This window comes from Mytilus galloprovincialis, chromosome 7 (assembly GCF_965363235.1).
Source record: "Mytilus galloprovincialis chromosome 7, xbMytGall1.hap1.1, whole genome shotgun sequence".
Lineage (NCBI taxonomy): Eukaryota > Metazoa > Mollusca > Bivalvia > Mytilida > Mytilidae > Mytilus > Mytilus galloprovincialis.
Window position 1 is genome coordinate 43,653,772 of NC_134844.1, and position 18,655 is coordinate 43,672,426.

Here is an 18,655-nt window from a genome sequence, read left to right on the forward strand (position 1 = left end):
TTGGAATTAAATGACAAACAAGACAACAGAATTAAACATTTTTCTTAGTAAATCGTTATCTAAAAAGAGTAAAGTCCTGTTAGAGAAAAAAACTGTTTTTCCTTAAATTTCTATCCTCCGTAACGTAAATCAATGATGTCGTCTATGATTGACATCACCTTTTGATTTTTATTAGTGATAATTGATGAACTGATTTGGTATCTATAACAATGTACAAGAATTTCAATTGGTATGATCGTGTTTACATGCATCTTTAGATTGTTTTTATTTGCATAACTTCCGTTACATTGATGAGTCCTAAATAATCTTGAAAATGTTTGCCATAAACCGCTGTTAAAGTTAGGATTGTCGTCGTAATTACACAAGTTGTGTTGTAGACTATTTTAAATCTAAGAAAATGGCTGATACATGTATAACGTGTATTAAACGTTATAATGTTGCTCACATAATAGGGAAAAAACAAGTTAACCTACCTTTCTCAAAACAACATTTTTTTTCTCAAAATCTGTATTTTGTTTGTCTGTTTTCTTTATAATAAATGATGTCTGCTACAAAAATGACTTTCGGCAGTGTCGGCAGCCGCTGATACTGATAAAAAAGTCGGACAACAACTGTAAATAACTGCGTCACGGAGGTTATTTAAACGGAGGTTAGTTTTATTTACATTATACATGGAAATATGTAACAATATTGTTGAGTTGCTTTCTCAAAACTGATTATTGAGAAGCTTTATGGGTGCTTTCAATGAAATAATCATCATTTTGATTTGTTCTTGGTTGGTGCGTTCCAAAATACGCGTTACGTAGGTTGGATTCTTATATGCGACAATCGAAAAAAAGAGAAAGAGAAGATTTTTTTTTATTTTTCGTTTCATTGCAATAAAAGTTAAAGGCAGGATTTTAAAATTTGATGTATCAACTTTGCTTAAAGTCACATTGGGCATGATTTCCAATCATATAAATATGTTTTGACTGTACCTAAAGATACGTTACGGTAGGTTATACGTTTATCGGCGACATTGGTTTAATGGGTAAATCAAAGTGTATATTATAACTTTTGATTCTAAAATATTTTTGTGGATAAAAATCAATATAGTGTCAAATAAAAAAAGCAAATCTAATCATGATTTAGATGAAATAAAGTATTTTAATTCACACCGATACTTGTAGTTTTTCTTGGCGACATTCGGAATTCGTGTGATTTCCGTATATTGAATAGAAAATCACACAAATATATTTACGATATACATCACAAAAGAATATAATTTTATTTTAGTATACATATTAATCACTTAGAACACAAAAAAGATTATCTGTGACATATGTTAAGCTGGCATTTTGTGGTTATTTGCCGGCGACACTGAAATTTTGTAATTGTACCCATTTTTTGGGAATGACTGAAATACTGATAGTGTCTTATTTTATATTGGAATGGTATACCGTCTTTCTTCGACTTATGTTTTGATTGTCCCTGAATCTGTAGGATTTAATAGTGTCCACAATGACTCAGTTCAACTGACTGGCGGTATACTTTAGAAGATCTTTAATACATATTTCTTCCAAATTTTCAAAAATATGTTGAATAAATTTATGAATAATTCATCTCTTATACTGATTATTGACAAACAGAAACACAATTAACAAAAAATGTAAATGCTTACATCAGAGATTTATATTACCGTCAGTGAATCATCATAATTAAAATTGACAAATGGAAATTGGAAATATGCCAAAGAGACAACAACCCGACCAAAGATCAGACAACAGCCGAAGCCTAGGCCACAAAACACAGCGAAAAAAATCCCGCACTTCAGTGGAGGTGGTCATCAGCTGACCCCTAAATAAAATTGTGTACTAGTTCAGTAAAAATGGACATTACACTTAATTAGATTCAAACTCCAAAACATCCGATATAAAAGAACTACAATAAAACTGAAAAAATACAAGACTACCAAAGGCCAAAGCCTGGGTTCCTGACATCGGACAGGTGCAAAAATGCGGCGGGGTTAAACATGTTTTGTGAGATCTCAACCCTCCTCTAAACCTCTAGCCAACGGAACGTAGAAACACAGAAACAAATAGCAATACGCACAGTAACTGGGCTCAGTTTAAAAGAATTCCGAGTCCGGTAACAAAAGAACCTAACCAAAATGACTATAATACATAAATTAACAAAGGACTACTAGTAGCAGAGACATATAATACAATTATATTTCTCTGCTAGTAGTTACTGACATGCCAGCTCCAGACCTCTGATTTAAAGATTATGTCTTCATCATTTGCATCTCTGCTTTTCGACTTTTAATGATTAATGGTAACAGAGACAGCCTCTGATGATACTCTATATTACATCGAAAGAGGAGATATTTTCAATTAAGTTAATGACAACATGATCCGCAGGCGCGGATCCAGAGGGGGGGTTCCGGAGGTTGGAACCCCCCCCTTTTTTTTGGACGATCAATGCATTTGAATGGGGACATGTAATTGGAACCCCCCTTTGTCCTGGGTTAGGAACCCCCCTTTTTAAAATGGCTGGATCCGCCCCTGATCCGCTATCGTTTCATTTACCAAATTTTAATGAACATTCACTCTCACACACAGATATGCAGTAACGCTTTTTTTCAGGAAATTGTCACATAATTTCCAAACGTCTGTGATTGCTCTATATGTGTAATGGTAATCTTACGCAAAGATTTATATAGCGAGTCTCTGTCAGTTACTGTACAAACTCCTTGTCTTAAACAGATATGAAGCAAATAAAGCCAGCTGACATATGAGAATAGTTAACCAACTGGTGTTTTTTTTTGGCATTTGAAAATAATGAACAGCTAAGCATGCACTGCTTAAACAGATATGAAATTTAAGGGTATAAAAAAGGATAATGTCAATATTAATTTAAGATATGCTAACTTATTACAGACTTAACAAGTAAAGACCACCTCCCCGAAAACAAGCGGGAAAATCTCTAGGGTACAGCTGCTGTGCTCGGAGAAAGTTCTGAGCATAGCCCAAGTTCTCGAATTTCGACACTTCTTGGTAAAATAAGAAAAAACACAATAACTTCATTCCAGTGACATGTTATGCCAGTGACGGACTATAGAGGGACGTATTTATCGTGACACCCTCTTTAATAGGAAATATCGTTTTAAGCATAAAAATCGTAGAAAAAAATCTGCCTCGATAGTTCAACGGTTGAATATATATAACCGGCATTCATGATCAGTATGTCCCCCTTCTCAACCGAACCCTGCATAGACACCAGAATACAATGTTGTATCAGTCTGCTAGCTTCAACTTCTATTTCTAAATATCATATATTCTATGGTAGAAAATACACTCGTGTAGCCGTCAATTTCATTTTAATAAATATATATAATAAGCTAGACAAGGATAACACGATATAAATCCTTGAGCTGATACATAAGTATATATACTGTGAAGGTGTATGTGCAGTTAATCAAAGCTCTAAGTCGTCCTGGTAGCCTTTGAAAATTCGGTGAATAATATAAAACAGAGACAGTCTAAGATCTGCCATCGACACCCAATCTTATAAAAACACATACTGATTGTAAAAGATAATCTGTTTAAAGATAATTGTTTGTATCAATGATTGTTGGGGATTGATTAACGTCCAGTTGCAATTATTTCATGTATGTTCAGGACGAGCATACATCTCGAAAGTTAAAAAAAAAAAAAAAGAAATCAATCTGTGTTTTCAATCAAATTTTAAATTACAGATTGAACCCTAGTGTCGTTTTTATTTTAGATACTTGTGACAAATGTGATAATCATGACTTATAGCTGTTCCGGACCACGTGAGTATTTGGACCATACGCGTATGGTCGTGACCATATGCGTATACTCATATGGACCGACATTACGCGTATGGTCGAACCATATGAGTATAATACTCGTTTGGTTATTAACGGGCCGGGTCATATGAGTATTTGGACCATATAGGTAAAAAAAATCAAATTACATCATAAACGTTTCAATAATACAAAAACTTTATCTTAATTTGTGCACGATCCTTTTCATTTAAACCTTTTGTTTGCGAGTGAAATCTAGCCTTTTTTGCAGCTGCGTACAGTGATACCGAGGTCTTGGCCATTTTGATGTCTACGTTGTTTTTAAGAAACTCTAAATCTCAAAAATCGTAAAATGACTGCAATACACCATATTCACAAGACAAATTAAATAAACTATGTTTCTTTCCAGTGACTTCTTGTGTAACGGTTCATTAAAAAAAATGGAACTAAATTTAGTCGACATAATTTTATTGACATTCATTCGTAAATCATTCACAAATCGGTAATGACCATCGGTAAAAAATGTGTTTACTAGTAAATTTGACAATTAAGTAAAATTAACTATATATCGGACCATATGACCATATGGGTATATATCCATATGCATGGTCATGACCATACGCGTATGGTCCAAATACTCATATGGTCCGGAACCTTTGCTGTGCATTATCCATTATAGCACAGTAAGAACAAAGAGATTGTACTCTTGCCATGTGATAACATCAACTACTGAGTTTGAAACAGGTACATAAATGTAATTAAGCTATGCGTGTATTGAAAAACATTATAAACATTATAAATCTTGATATGGCAAGTGAAAACTAATCTTATTATAATATGGTTACATTTGATTGAATCATATCCCCGAAATTGAAAGAGGGAGGTATAACAAAATTGCTAGAAATAAAGAGTTTGTATATATCAGTATATGCCAAACAAACAAACTCATAATTGAAAACGAAAATCACTAACTTAATGTGGAATTGTAAATATCTTATAATGGAAAGACAACTGAATTGTAAAGACAAAAACATCTAAAATTTGTTTAAATTTCAAAACTATCAACAATGTAACAGTGGTTCTTTACAGTCAGTTTAAAATTCTACTTATATTCTTATATTTCAAATTGAAAACAGTTATAGCGGAATTGATGTTTTACAAAAAATATAAATCACATTACATGCAGTTTACTTGTACATATATGATTATACAACCTACTGTTCTTTGTCATGATTGGGCACTTACCGATTGTGCCAAAAAAATAATATGTGTGTTTCCTATTACATCTTTGAAAAAGGTAGGCCGGTAGGTGGATTTTTTTACATTGAGTCTATGGGAGGGACATTCTGACTTTTAAAACAGTGCTTATTGAAAAATGAAAAAAAAACCTTTAGGGAGGTAGGGTAATAGGAAACATACATCTTTTATTTTTTTATTTGGCCTTGCTAATTATGTGTTTGCCGAGACTATCACTGTGTAGCTAGCGCGGTAGCTAATATTGTGTTCAGGTGTGTGATAATAATTATTTTAATTGTCTATTTGTTTTGAATCTGTTTCCATTGTTTTCCTTTTTTTTAATCAGTGGATGTTCAAATTACGCTACCCCGCGTAAGTCTACAATTCATTAACTTCGGAATTATCCGTAGTCGGACCCGGAAGTTGTTTTGTACATTACACATCTGTACGTTTTGAGCACGCGTTTTGTTTGGAGCCGGCTGAAGAAAGATCAAAAGGTTTGATGAATTAAGGAATGCCATTTGTTATTTATAGTAAAGATGAATACTTGAACTATTAAATTAAATTTGATTGATTGTTGCATGCTTATATTTCTGTATGTTTACAATATCGTCATCGATTCTTTCACTTCAATTTCAAAAATGACAACAAAATGGTGCATATAAAAAAATAGAATATTTTTATCTTTAATTTTATCATTTTATTGTGTGTTATATTTTAGTTTTTCTATATGAGTTGGTGACTATTGGAGTGTGTGTGTGTTAAAGACAATAGTTAATACTATACTGTGGCATCAAAATAAACGATTGGTAGTAGTTTTATTTGTACACACATAATAAATTTTGGCAAATATAAAATATTTACATGTACTGTCTGTACACTGAGCAAAATAGAATGGGTTTATAGCTTGTTGTTCGGTGTGAGCCAAGGCTCAATTTGCATATTATCTCAAAAGTCTGTACCTTGTCCTATAATGGCTTACTTTTAAATTATAAATTGTTATTTGGATGGAGATTTGTGAAATTTGTCTCTATAACTACACTACAAGGATTTCTGAAATTTGGTTTCAAGGTTTATGTAAGTCAGCTATATCGTGTGATGCGTTTTCAGATTTGTCACTCAACAACTTCCTGTTTACCGAAAAACTTGTATCATTTTTAACCGGATTTTTGTGACAAAAATGTGGGTTATTGATTTGGGGATGTACGGCGGGCGGGTGGTAATCAAATGTTGTCCGTGCATTAACTCATGAACCGTTCAACCAAAGCTTTTAAAATTTTAATATGTTGTTACTGACAACTAAATGAAGGTCTAGTTCAATAATGGCGATTTTGACTTTTACCGTTCAGGAGTTATGGTTCTTGAAAGATTGAAAAATGGAGTTTCCAGTTGTGTCTGTGCATTTACGCATGAACTGTTCTAGACCTAAGCTTCCCAAATTTTAATATGTTGTTACTGATGACAAAATGGAGGTCAAGTTCAATAATGGCGATTTTGACTTTTACCGTTCAGGAGTTATGGTTCTTGAAAGATTGAAAAATGGAGTTTCCAGTCGTGTCCATGCATTTACTCATGAACTGTTCTACCTAAGCTTCCCAAATTTTAATATGTTGTTACTGATGACAAAATGGAGGTCAAGTTCAATAATGACGATTTTGACTTTTACCGTTCAGGAGTTTATGGTTCTTGAAAGATTGAAAAATGGTGTTTCCAGTCGTGTCCATGCATTTACGCATGAACTGTTTTACCAAAGCTTCCCAAATTTTAATATGTTGTTACTGATGACAAAGTAGAGGTCAAGTTCAATAATGACGATTTTGACTTTTACCGTTCAGGAGTTATGGTTCTTGAAAGATTGAAAAATGGTGTTTCCAGTCGTGTCCGTGCATTTTCTCATGAACCATTCAACCAAAGCTTTTGAAATTTTAATATATTGTTACTGATGGCAAATTAGGGGTCAAGTTCAATAATGAAGATTTTGACTTACCGTTCAGGAGTTATGGTTCTTGAAAGATTATGAAATGGCGTTTCCATTCACGTTGTTGCATTTACTCATGAACCATTCAATCTAAGCTTTTCAAATTTTAAGATGTTGATACTGATGACAAAATGGAGGTCAAATTTGATATTGTCGATTTTCACTTTCACCATTCATCAGTAATGGTTTTTGTGATATTGCCAGGACACAAATAAATATTAATATATCCGGTTTGCTGTCGTTGTGACAGCCTCTTGTTACACGTGATAGCCAAGTTATAAAAATTTCATCACATTTTTCTCAGGAACAACAAGGATTTCTGAAATTTGGTTTTAGGGTTTATATAAGTCAGCTAATATTATCAATTTACTCACAACTTCACTTGTTATTATTGCTATATACTTTATATATGTCATATTTTACATAGCTTTATTATTTTGTTTTTCAGATAAAAATGGATATTAGGCCTAATCAGTCGATATACATTAACAACCTGAATGAAAAAATTAAAAAAGATGGTGAGTAATGGCAATAGGAAAAACCATATTTTGTGACATGTACATTGTAATTCATCCCATTTGTTTTCCGTACAAACTTATAATGTACATCACAAACACTAGTACTAGACTGAACAATCATAATATCAAGCACCTGTCTTGAAAGATAAGGCTAATATTAAGCTATACCAGCGAATAATACCTACAATGAATATAGGAATTAAATTTACTGCATAATTTGAAATACTAATAAACAAATCAATTTAAAATGTCTCTCACAAGCAAAAAATGCTTATTGGTTGCCAAGATTGCACCCCAAGTTACAAATGATTTAAGATCAGCTTTTCACTCTAAAATAGAAAGACATTTTTGACAAGGCAAACATTTTATTTTTGTTTATCAAAAAAATTTCTGATTGCTCATGAAAAAGTTGTAAGAACAGGTAAAAACAAATATTGAATGAACAGGAAGTGGAATTCAAGAGAGAAAGCGTCTATAGAAAACAAACTTCACCAACAATAACCAGTAATGGAAAAAATTATGAATGTTTTGCAATTTAAGTATCTCACAGTTATTCTGCTGTGCGGATATCAAATGATTACTGCTGTAATAAAAAAAACATAGCTTTAAGATTTTAAAAGTATACAATTTCTACTAAATCTGCTTAGTGCATTAAAGACACTAGAAAACTGCTGTAAACTGAGAAATTTAGGATACTTTTGGAGGTATTTTTCCCCAAAAATTCTTCAAACTTTACTGTAGTTGTTTGTATGAACTTATAATTCAGAAAATGAAATTATAATTTTAAATTAGTTTGTTTTACATTTCAGAATTGAAGAAATCCTTGTATGCCATATTTTCACAGTTTGGACAGATTTTAGACATTGTTGCTTTGAAGACCTTGAAAATGAGGGGACAAGCATTTGTTATATTTAAAGATATCAACAGTGCAAATAGTGCATTACGATCAATGCAGGGTTTTCCTTTCTATGACAAACCCATGGTAAAATTCATTTATATATTCTTATCTATAGGTGAGATAATTAAGAATCTCCAAAAGAAAGGTTTCAAAAACATTTTGTATCGTAACTTTCAAAAATAGCTCAAAACACCTTTTTGTTTTTCTGTGAATGTTTCTTTATACAATATAGTGATTTTATGGTAAAAAAATGGTAGGGCATGGTTTAAGGGGGTGTTGTGTCAATAGTGCCTACCTTTTCGAATAGACAAGAATTATGTTTATCATAGTTTGAATCTAAATTTTGTAAACAGGGAGACTGGAACTTGCTAGTGGGTTTGAAGTTTTTGCGGGCGCAGATTGAAATAAGATTTCATACCTTTAACTGATAGATAAAAACTTAAATCCCTATAGTTTATAAAAAATAACATTATTAGTGTATTTTTATTTTTTTTACATGAATTTAAACAAATAAGTTTGTACTTGTAGAGAATTCAGTATTCTAGAAAAGATTCTGATTTAGTAGCCAAAATGAAAGGCACATTTGTAGAGAGACCAAAGAGAAAGAAGGAAGAGGAACCAGAGGTTAAGAAAAAGAAGAAAACTCCAGCATCTCAAAGGTAAGTTACTATGAATGAAGTGATACATACATTAATGTAACAGTATCATGGCTCACAATGGCATTTAAATTATACCCAACTTTAGAATAGAGACTAGATTGCATTTTCTTGTTTGTTCTTGGTATAGTCTTGTCCGCCTAAAATAAAATAAAGTTTGCCAATTAGATGCAATGAAGTAAGAATATCTGTTTCATTGCCCTCATTCTCTGGTTATTAGAACAAGAGAAAAAAGCAAAAATACAGAACTCTGAGGAAAATTCAAAACAAATTCCTTAAAGCATTTGTAAAGATTACAGCATTATCACACATACGAGACCCATATGAAAATAGGAATGGAGTTGAGAGAAAAGGGATCTACTTAACTTGCACATTTAAACATAACAACTGGGAAAATCATATACCAATATTTTGGTAGTTTATACTGGCTAATGTTGAAGATATTTCATGTCCTTTGAAAATGAAGATGAGGTCGTGCCAATAATTTCTGAATTTACAATATTTGAAAACAATATTCATTGCTTTCATTGGAACATATTTTGTAAAATATAGATTATGCAAATGAATTAATCTAACAGTTTGAACATTTATTTTTTTAGACAAAATGCTGCTCCAGCACCACAAACGCCGGCCATGGCACAAGTACCACAGATCAATCCAGGTAAGACTTTTAAGGAATGGCATAAGCCAGTGTATTAGAATTTGTTATTAGGAGAATTATGTGTTGGTGACAGGTCTTTCATGATTTCTGTTTAATATATTCATATGTATTTAGGGCTATCCTGTTCAAACAAACAAACAAACAAATATTTTATTGCTAATCACAGTGCCCACAAGGAGCAGAACAATCAACATTAATTTTATACTAATGATTACAAGTGATTCAATAATGTTTAAAATGCATTGACGTCCATTATCACTGTACTATTATGCATATTTTAGGGGCCAGCTGAAGGACACCTACGGGTGCGGGAATTCTCGCTACATTGAAGACCCATTGGTTGCCTTCGGCTGTTGTTTGCTCTATGGTCGGGTGGTTGTCGCTTTGACATATTCACCATTTCCTTTCTCAATTTTATTGTATTCAGGCAAAGCACTTTCAAATTATTGTAACCGTCTATAGTGGTAAATTTCACTAACATGTTGACTGTTCTTGAATCTTGACCCCCCTTTGTTGAGATTTGAAAGGACTTTCCCTAGGTTCTATGTATGTTTTTGATTATTTATGTACATGTGTAAATAGCAGTCTGGTTTATAGTGTCCTTTTGAGAAAAACAAATATCAGCAGGAAAACCGTGAAAAAAAGCTTAATCACAGACTGGTCCAACACCAACAGCCAACTTTGTCACTACAAGGCAGCACTCACACCAGCAGAGTGGAAAGGGATTAATATAAGTTGTAAAAATTTGTTTCCCAATCCAATAAAAATATAGATGTTTAAACTTAACCATGTTGACCTGTTTTAATACTTGAACAATGACCTCATAACACCCATTTCTTTTTCAGCCACGACAGCACCATCACAGCCTCCTGCAGCACCAGCTGGGCCTACAACAATACCTGAACAACCACCTAACCAAATCTTATTCTTAACAAATCTACCTGAAGAAACAAATGAGATGATGTTGTCCATGTTGTTCAATCAGTATGTATTTCATATTCTATCATATTTAAACAAAAATTTGTATCCGTATAGAAGAAAAACTTCATCATTGCTGAAGTTCATCTTAATTAGAATGTAAACTTTGTAACTTCATATTTAACAGTCTTTTTAATTTTGCAATAAGAAGAGCCAATGCAAATTTCTAAATCAATATCCACTGCAGAAGCAAACAAATGAAAAATGTATTTTTATTGACCAAAAACAAAGTTATATTGTTGAATTTACTTTATGTATTATCACATAAGCCAGAGCAGTTGCCTTTCATTATTATGTATCTAATCTCAAAATCATTTTGCTTATTTCAGATTCCCTGGTTTCAAGGAAGTACGTTTGGTACCAGGAAGACATGACATTGCTTTTGTTGAATTTGAAAATGAGGTTCAGTCTGCAGCTGCTAAAGAGGCGTTACAAGGATTCAAGATCACACCGACAAATGCGATGAAGATATCATTTGCCAAAAAATAGACAATTCTGATGAGGACCTAATATTGTTTTTGTTATTAAATTTTTTATCTTGACAATGATATAAATCATGCTGAAATTCAGTTTAAAAATATGTAGTGTGGGTACTAAGTGGGTTTTGACATTTGAAAGATTTTTTTTTACTACAAATAGACTTGCTATTCAGTTTAAAAGACTTTTATTTTTTTTAATGTGTAGGCAAATCTTTTTACAATGAGTATTTGACTATATATAGTAAAATACAATGATTTTTTTTTTTCAAATTTCAAATTGATAGTTTGCCCTTAGGTTATTGAAGTAACTCGTCAAATTACTTATACTAAGGAATATTTTATCAAATTTTGTTTAAGGGGTGGTGACAAAGGAGAAATGGTCTTGAACAGCTGTGAATATTAGAGAATTGTACCTAAATATTTTATAAATTTTAATGTAATCCTGTTGTACAAGTTGGTAGCTATTTATACTTTTCAATGTAGAGAGGAAAAAGGGGGATTGTGAAGTGTAAGAATACTGTAAATGAGCAAACTCAATTATAAAATGTTACGACTAAAATGTACTTGAATATTTGACAACTTTCAATGTAATCCTGTTGTATAAGTTTGGTAGGTATTTTCACATGAAACTGATCTTTTCAAATTTTTCTTTGAAATACATGTTACTGATTTTTAGGCTTAATTTTTTTGTTTGGAATAATAGATTATAAAGGCTTAAGCTTTCTTTGGAATAATAGATATTAAAGGCTCAATCTTTCTTTGGTATAATAGATTTTAAAGCTTAATCTTTCTTTGGAATAACAGATTTTAAAGGCTAATTTTTTCTTTGGAATAACAGATATGAAAGGCTCACAGTGCTGGTGAATACTGGTAGGTAATACTCCCGGTAGGTAGATAGATATTGTTATTGGCATTGCACTGAGCCAACTGTTGTTATATACAGCATTGCACCCTCTGTCAGCTTTATACAGATAGTCATCATAATCATCAAACGTTCTGTATAGCTGGCATTGCACAAAGGGCTATCATCTTTGTAATAATGATTTGTCAATAAATCTGATTCATCTATTCAATTGTTTGGTGTTTTTTTTTTATTACAGATGGATATTTCTGCTGAGGCTATAAAGAAAAAAAATAGTGAACCTACCTTTAAAAAATATACCAACCTTAATTTTTTGTCGAGCCTGCGACTTTTGTTGCAGAAAGCTCGACATAGGGATAGTGATCCTGTGGGGGCGGCGTTAGCTAACTTCTTAAGAAGCTTTATATTTTAGAAGGTGTAAGACCTAGATGCTTCATACTTTGTATATGGATGTTTCCGTCAGTCTCATGTCCAATGTCCTTGACCTCATTTTCATGGTTCAGTGACTACTTGAAAAAAAAGTTAAGTTTTTTTGTAATGTTAAATTCTCTCTTATTATAAGTAATAGGATAACTATATTTGGTATGTGCATACCTTGCAAGGTCCTCGTGCCCATCAGTTTTCACTTGACCTCGACCTCATTTCATGGATCAGTGAACAAGGTTAAGTTTTGGTGGTCAAGTCCATATCTGAGATACTATAAGCAATAGGTCTAGTATATTTGGTGTATGGAAGGACTGTAAGGTGTACAACTGGTAGGTGTCATTTCACCTTGACCTCATTTTCATGGTTCAGTGATCAGAGTTAAGTTTTTATACGACCGCAAAATTTGAAAAAATTTTCGTCGTATATTGCTATCATGTTGGCGTCGTCGTCGTTGTCCGAATACTTTTAGTTTTCGCACTCTAACTTTAGTAAAAGTGAATGGAAATCTATGAAATTTTAACACAAGGTTTATGACCACAAAAGGAAGGTTGGTATTGATTTTGGGAGTTTTGGTCCCAACATTTTAGGAATTAGGGGCCAAAAAGGGCCCAAATAAGCATTTTCTTGGTTTTCGCACTATAACTTTAGTTTAAGTTAATAGAAATCTATGAAATTTTGACACAAGGTTTATGACCACAAAAGAACGGTTGGGACTGAATTTGGGAGTTTTGGTTTCAACAGTTTAGGAATAAGGGGCCAAAAAAGGGCCCAAATAAGCATTAATCTTGGTTTTCGCACAATAACTTTAGTTTAAGTAAATAGAAATCAATGAAATTTAAACACAATGTTAATGACTACAAAAGGAAGGTTGGTATTGATTTTGGGAGTTTAGGTCCCAACAGTTTAGGAATTAGGGGCCAAAAAGGGACCCAAATAAGCATTTTTCTTGGTTTTCGCACCATAACGTTAGTATAAGTAAATATAAATCTATGAAATTGAAACACAAGGTTTATGACCATAAAAGGAAGGTTGGTATTGATTTTGGGAGTTTTGGTCCCAACAGAATAAGGGGCCCAAAGGGTCCAAATTTAAACTTTGTTTGATTTCATCAAAATTGAATAATTGGGGTTCTTTGATATGCCGAATCTAACTGTCATGACTGTGTATGTAGATTCTTAACTTTTGGTCCCGTTTTCAAATTGGTCTACATTAAGGTCCAAAGGTCCAAAATTAAACTTAGTTTGATTTTGACAAAAAATTAATCAGTTAGGTTCTTTGATATGCTGAATCTAAAAATGTACTTAGATTCTTGATTATTGGCCCAGTTTTCAAGTTGGTCCAAATCGGGGTCATCAAAAATTGAATAAATAGGGTTCTTTGATATACCAAATCTAACTGTGTATGTAGATTCTTCATTTTTGGTCCTGTTTTCAAATTGATCTACACTAAAGTCCAAAGGGTCCAAAATTAAACTTAGTCTGATTTTAACAAAAATTGAAATCTTGGGGTTGTTTGATATGCTGAATCCAAAAATGTACTTAGATTTTTTATTATGGGCCCAGTTTTCAAGTTGGTCCAAATCAGGATCTAAAATTATTATATTAAGTATTGTGCAATAGCAAGTCTTTTCAATTGCACAGTATTGCGCAATGGCAAGAAATATCTAATTGCACAATATTGTGAAATAGCAAATTTTTTTTAATTAGAGTTATCTTTCTTTGTCCAGAATAGTAAGCAAGAAATATCTAATTGCAAAATATTGTGCAATAGCAAGATTTTTTTTTTAATTGGAGTTATCTTTCTTTGTCCAGAATCAACTTAAATCTTTGTTATATAAAATATACAATGTATATTCACTTTTTACTACCAACTGATAAATTAAAATAATCTTTACCATTCAGTGATAACAAGCAGTTTTTTTACATCTTAATATTTTATGATGTATTTAAATGAGTGGTTATTGTTGCAAACTCCATTAGAAATTTTAATTGAGATTAGTTTTGGAATAAGGGAAAGGGGGATGTGATTAAAAAAATTGGGTTCAATTTTTCTCATTTGAAATTTCATTAATAAAAAAGAAAATTTCTTCAAACATTTTTTTGAGAGGATTAATATTCAACAGCATAGTGAATTGCTCTAAGAGAAAACAAAAATTTTAAGTTCATTAGAACACATACATTCTGTGTCAGAAACCTATGCTGTGTCAACTATTTAATCACAATCCAAATTTAGAGCTGAATCCAGCTTGAATGTTGTGTCCATACTTGCCCCAACCGTTCAGGGTTCAACCTCTGCGGTCGTATAAAGCTACGCCCTGCGGAGCATCTGGTTGAGTTTGTTGTTCGGAAGAATTGTTTACTGTACATTCCTGACTGTCATTGTTCATCTGACCTTGACCTCATTTTCATGGTTCATTGGTTAATGTTTAGTTTTCTTGGTTAATGTTATGTTTATGTGACAGTTGTAATAAAGCTTTATATTTAGAAATATCAACATAATATCAATGATTAGTAAAGAAGGCCAGACATTTCAGCAAGTGCACTCTTGTTTTAGTATTGTTTGATAACTATTTTCTGAGGGTCATCCTAAGCACAATCATCGTCAGAATACTTGCTTAAACAAATTAAATCCCACCTTTATTTTTAGCTCACCTGGGCCTTGGGGTCCAAGTAAGCTTTTTTCATCGTCTGGCATTTGTCATTGTCGTCATGTTAATTTTTATACTACTGCAAAAAAAAAATTGCGTCCTATAATGCTATCATGTTGTCATCGTCCCAAGACATATAGTTTCCAGATAATAACTTTGGTATAAGTAAATAGAAATCAATAAAATTTTAACACAATGTCTATAACAACAACAGGAAGGTTAGGATTGATTTTGGGGGTTATAGTCTCAAAGGTTTAGGAATTAAGGACTGAAAAAGGGGACCAAATAAGCATTTTTGTAGTTTCCAGTCAATAACTTGTGTTTTTGTGTATAAATATCTCTGAAATTATACCACAATTTTCCATACTAAAGGATGCTTATGGGGGGTATGGCTCAAATTATTTAGCAATTAGGAGCAAAAAAAGGGGAAAAACAAAGGTTTTACTGGTTAAAGGACAATTTTGTCAATTTAAAAGCAGTGTAAGGGAGGCAATCCAATTCCATTTAAAAAATACTGTTTATATATGTATGTGATTACCTCCCTTACACTGCTTGAAAATTATGTATTAAGAAATGATGATTGTCTCGAGATGATAAGCTGTAAAATTAGTTTTAGAAGTTACTATTAATTAATATTTTATGATGTAAAAAATTAGCAGCTATTGTTGCAAACTCAATTAGAAATTTGAATTGAGATTATTTTTGGAATAAGGAAAAGGGGGTGGTGAAAAAAAATTGGGGATGGGGGTACTATTTTTCTCATTTCAGATTTCAGAAATTAAAATGAAAATTTCTTCGTTAATTTTTTTTTTGAGGGGATTAATATCCAACAGCATAGTGTATTTCTCAAAAGCCAAAAAAAAATAAGTTCATTAGACCACATTCATTCTGTCTCAGAAACCTATGCTGTTTCAACTATTTAATCACAATCCAAATTCAGAGCTGTATCAAGCTTGGATGTTGTGTCCATACTTTGCCACAACTGTTCATGGATCGACCTCTGCGATCGTATATAGAGAACCACTGAATGGAATGAAACCAAACATTGCATGAATGTCCCTTATGAGGTGCTGGCCAAATGTTTGAAGCTGATCAATCATCCAAGATGGGGGCCAGCTGGGGACTTAGTTTAACATAGGAACCTAAGGGATATACATACAAATCTCTTCTTTTTGAGAACCACATAATGGAATGAAACCAAACCCTACGAGTTGCTGACCAAGTGTTGTTACTTTGAAGCCAATCCATCATCCAAGATGGCTGACAGCGGGGGACCTTGTTTATCATTGAACCCTATGGACAACACATACACATGTCTTGTTTTAAGAGAACCACTGTATAGAATGTTTCTTTGTATCTAATTAATCATCCAAGACATCATCCAGCAGTGGACTTAGTTTTACATAGGACCCTATGAGAAATACATACAAATGTCTGGTTTTAAGAGAACCACTAAATAGAATGAAACCAAATATGGCATGAATGTTCTAAATGCTGTGCTGACAAAGTGTTGTTACTTTGTAGCCGATCCACAATCCAAGATTGTTGCCAGCGGTGGACTTTGTTTTACATAGGACCCTATGGGAAATATATACAAATGTCTTCTTTTAGAGAACCACCAAATGGTATGAAACAAAATATGGCATGAATGTTCCTAATGAGGTGCTGACCAAGTGTTGTTACTTTATAGCCGATACATCATCGAAGATGGCAGCCATTAGGGGACTTAGTTTTACAAAGGACCCTATGAGGAAAGCATACAAATATCTTCTTTTAAAGAACCAATGAATGGAATGAAACCAAACATGGCATGAATGTTTCTTATGAGGTGCTGATCAATAGTTGGTACTTTTAAGCTGGTGGGCCCCGAAGCTGGTACATCATTCAGGATGGCCGCCAGTGCCGCTGCGGGACTTGGTTTAAAATGGGACCCAATTGTATATATACAAATGTCTTCTTTTAGAGAACCATCGAATGTAATGAAACCAAACATAGCATGAATGTTCTTAATGAGGTGCTAGCCAAGTGTTGTTAATTTGAAGCCGATCTATCATCCAATATAACCGTCAGCGGGGGCCTTACTTTAACATAGGACCATTGCGGATATGTACATGCAAATGTCTTCTTTTAGAGAACCATTGAATGGAACGAAACCAAACATGGCATCAACTTGAAACTTCTTGCTATACACATGGACATTATGATGTAAAGTGTTTGAAAAATTCAAAATATTCATGATATATTTACTACTGGACGTTAAGCAAGCTACAGTCAATTAAATCGATGTCGATCAAGTCTTTTCTTTTCCTTTTCTCAATCTCGTTCACTCTTTTTCTTTATATGTTAAGTTTATCATCGCTGTTTCACATTTTCAAAAACGATATTTGAATTAAAAGCTTGGACTAGATTATGAGCGGTCAATAAAAATAATGACCCCTTAATGACCCCTTGTGCTATGTTTTTTTATCATATAAATACAGTAGTTCTGAATATTCGTTTAATAGCCTGCTGTTTATTCCATATCGCTATGCGCACCCTTTATCACACCCCTACCCTTTATCGCACCCTTTATCACACACGGTCACCCTACTCATTTTTTTTAACTCCGTTTTAATTTATGAAATCTTCTCCAGAAAATGTTTTCTTCCAAAAAAATACCTCAAAATTGATCCTAAATGAACGGTCATCCGGACGTGACGCAATTTATTAAATGACGTCATTGTTTGGAATGTGAAGTCACAAACGTCGAGTTTTCATATTTCTGACACGCAAAATGCAACTATAAAAAAAGAACTCAATGAAATACCATAAAAAACACACACAAAAAAAAAAAAAAAAAAAAAAAAATATTTTTAAAACAACAGCACGCAAATTGTAAGGTAACCCAGGTGCTTCGGGTGAGTAATTGAGCAGTTCTTTTAAAGCTTCTAAAACAAGACAAAAGTAGAACTGAAGGTAACCCAGGTAGGGATCAGAAAGCAGTTCATATATAATAAACCAGTCCTTCCCTATGGAAGTGAATCCCTATGGAAGTGAATTGTGGGGTTCGTACATTCTTAACCTGGACAAAAGATTAACACAAGGTTCAAATGATGATTTAGAAAACACTTTTTTAAATTGTGCACCTGAAAAGGTTCATATTCGATATTGTAAATATGTACTTGGTGCCACTAAATATGCTTCTAGTATTGCCAGTATGGCAGAACTTGGCCGTTATCCAATTTCTTTATTTGTTATTTTGCAGTCTCTTAAATACTGGCTATATTTGTATAAAGATCCTCTTTTGAATTTTTCAAAATTAGCATATAAGTCAATCGAAGATGTTGATTGTACCTTTCCATGTACCTTCAAAAAACACATTTTTCAGTTTCTAAAATTCATTCGTTTTGACCATGTTTGGAATAATAACGGAACTATGTCAGAAGGAAAACTCATATCTGCAGTGAAAAATATATTACAAGAAAGATAGGGGGGGGGGGGGGGCTCAGATATGGCAATTATATTTTTC

At 32.9% G+C, this 18,655-nt stretch overlaps 1 protein-coding gene across 1 annotated transcript; it reads left to right on the plus strand.

The window, feature by feature from the left end:
• Positions 1 to 5,446: 5,446 nt before the first annotated feature.
• Positions 5,447 to 11,887, plus strand: LOC143083071 (U1 small nuclear ribonucleoprotein A-like). The gene is made up of 7 exons (XM_076259261.1): positions 5,447 to 5,541; positions 7,471 to 7,540; positions 8,350 to 8,522; positions 8,967 to 9,097; positions 9,694 to 9,755; positions 10,601 to 10,739; positions 11,063 to 11,887. The coding sequence occupies exons 2-7, from the start codon at positions 7,477 to 7,479 to the stop codon at positions 11,220 to 11,222; spliced, it is 729 nt and encodes a 242-aa protein (XP_076115376.1). The 5' UTR covers positions 5,447 to 5,541; positions 7,471 to 7,476; the 3' UTR covers positions 11,223 to 11,887.
• The last annotated feature ends 6,768 nt before the right edge of the window (positions 11,888 to 18,655 follow it).

Coding starts and splice junctions, on each gene's coding strand:
- LOC143083071 (XM_076259261.1), top strand. CDS start 7,477: ATGGATATTAGGCCTAATCAGTCGATATACATTAACAACCTGAATGAA. Junction 9,098..9,693: donor AAAACTCCAGCATCTCAAAG/GTAAGTTACTAT, acceptor TTATTTTTTTAG/ACAAAATGCTGCTCCAGCAC. Junction 10,740..11,062: donor TTGTCCATGTTGTTCAATCA/GTATGTATTTCA, acceptor TGCTTATTTCAG/ATTCCCTGGTTTCAAGGAAG.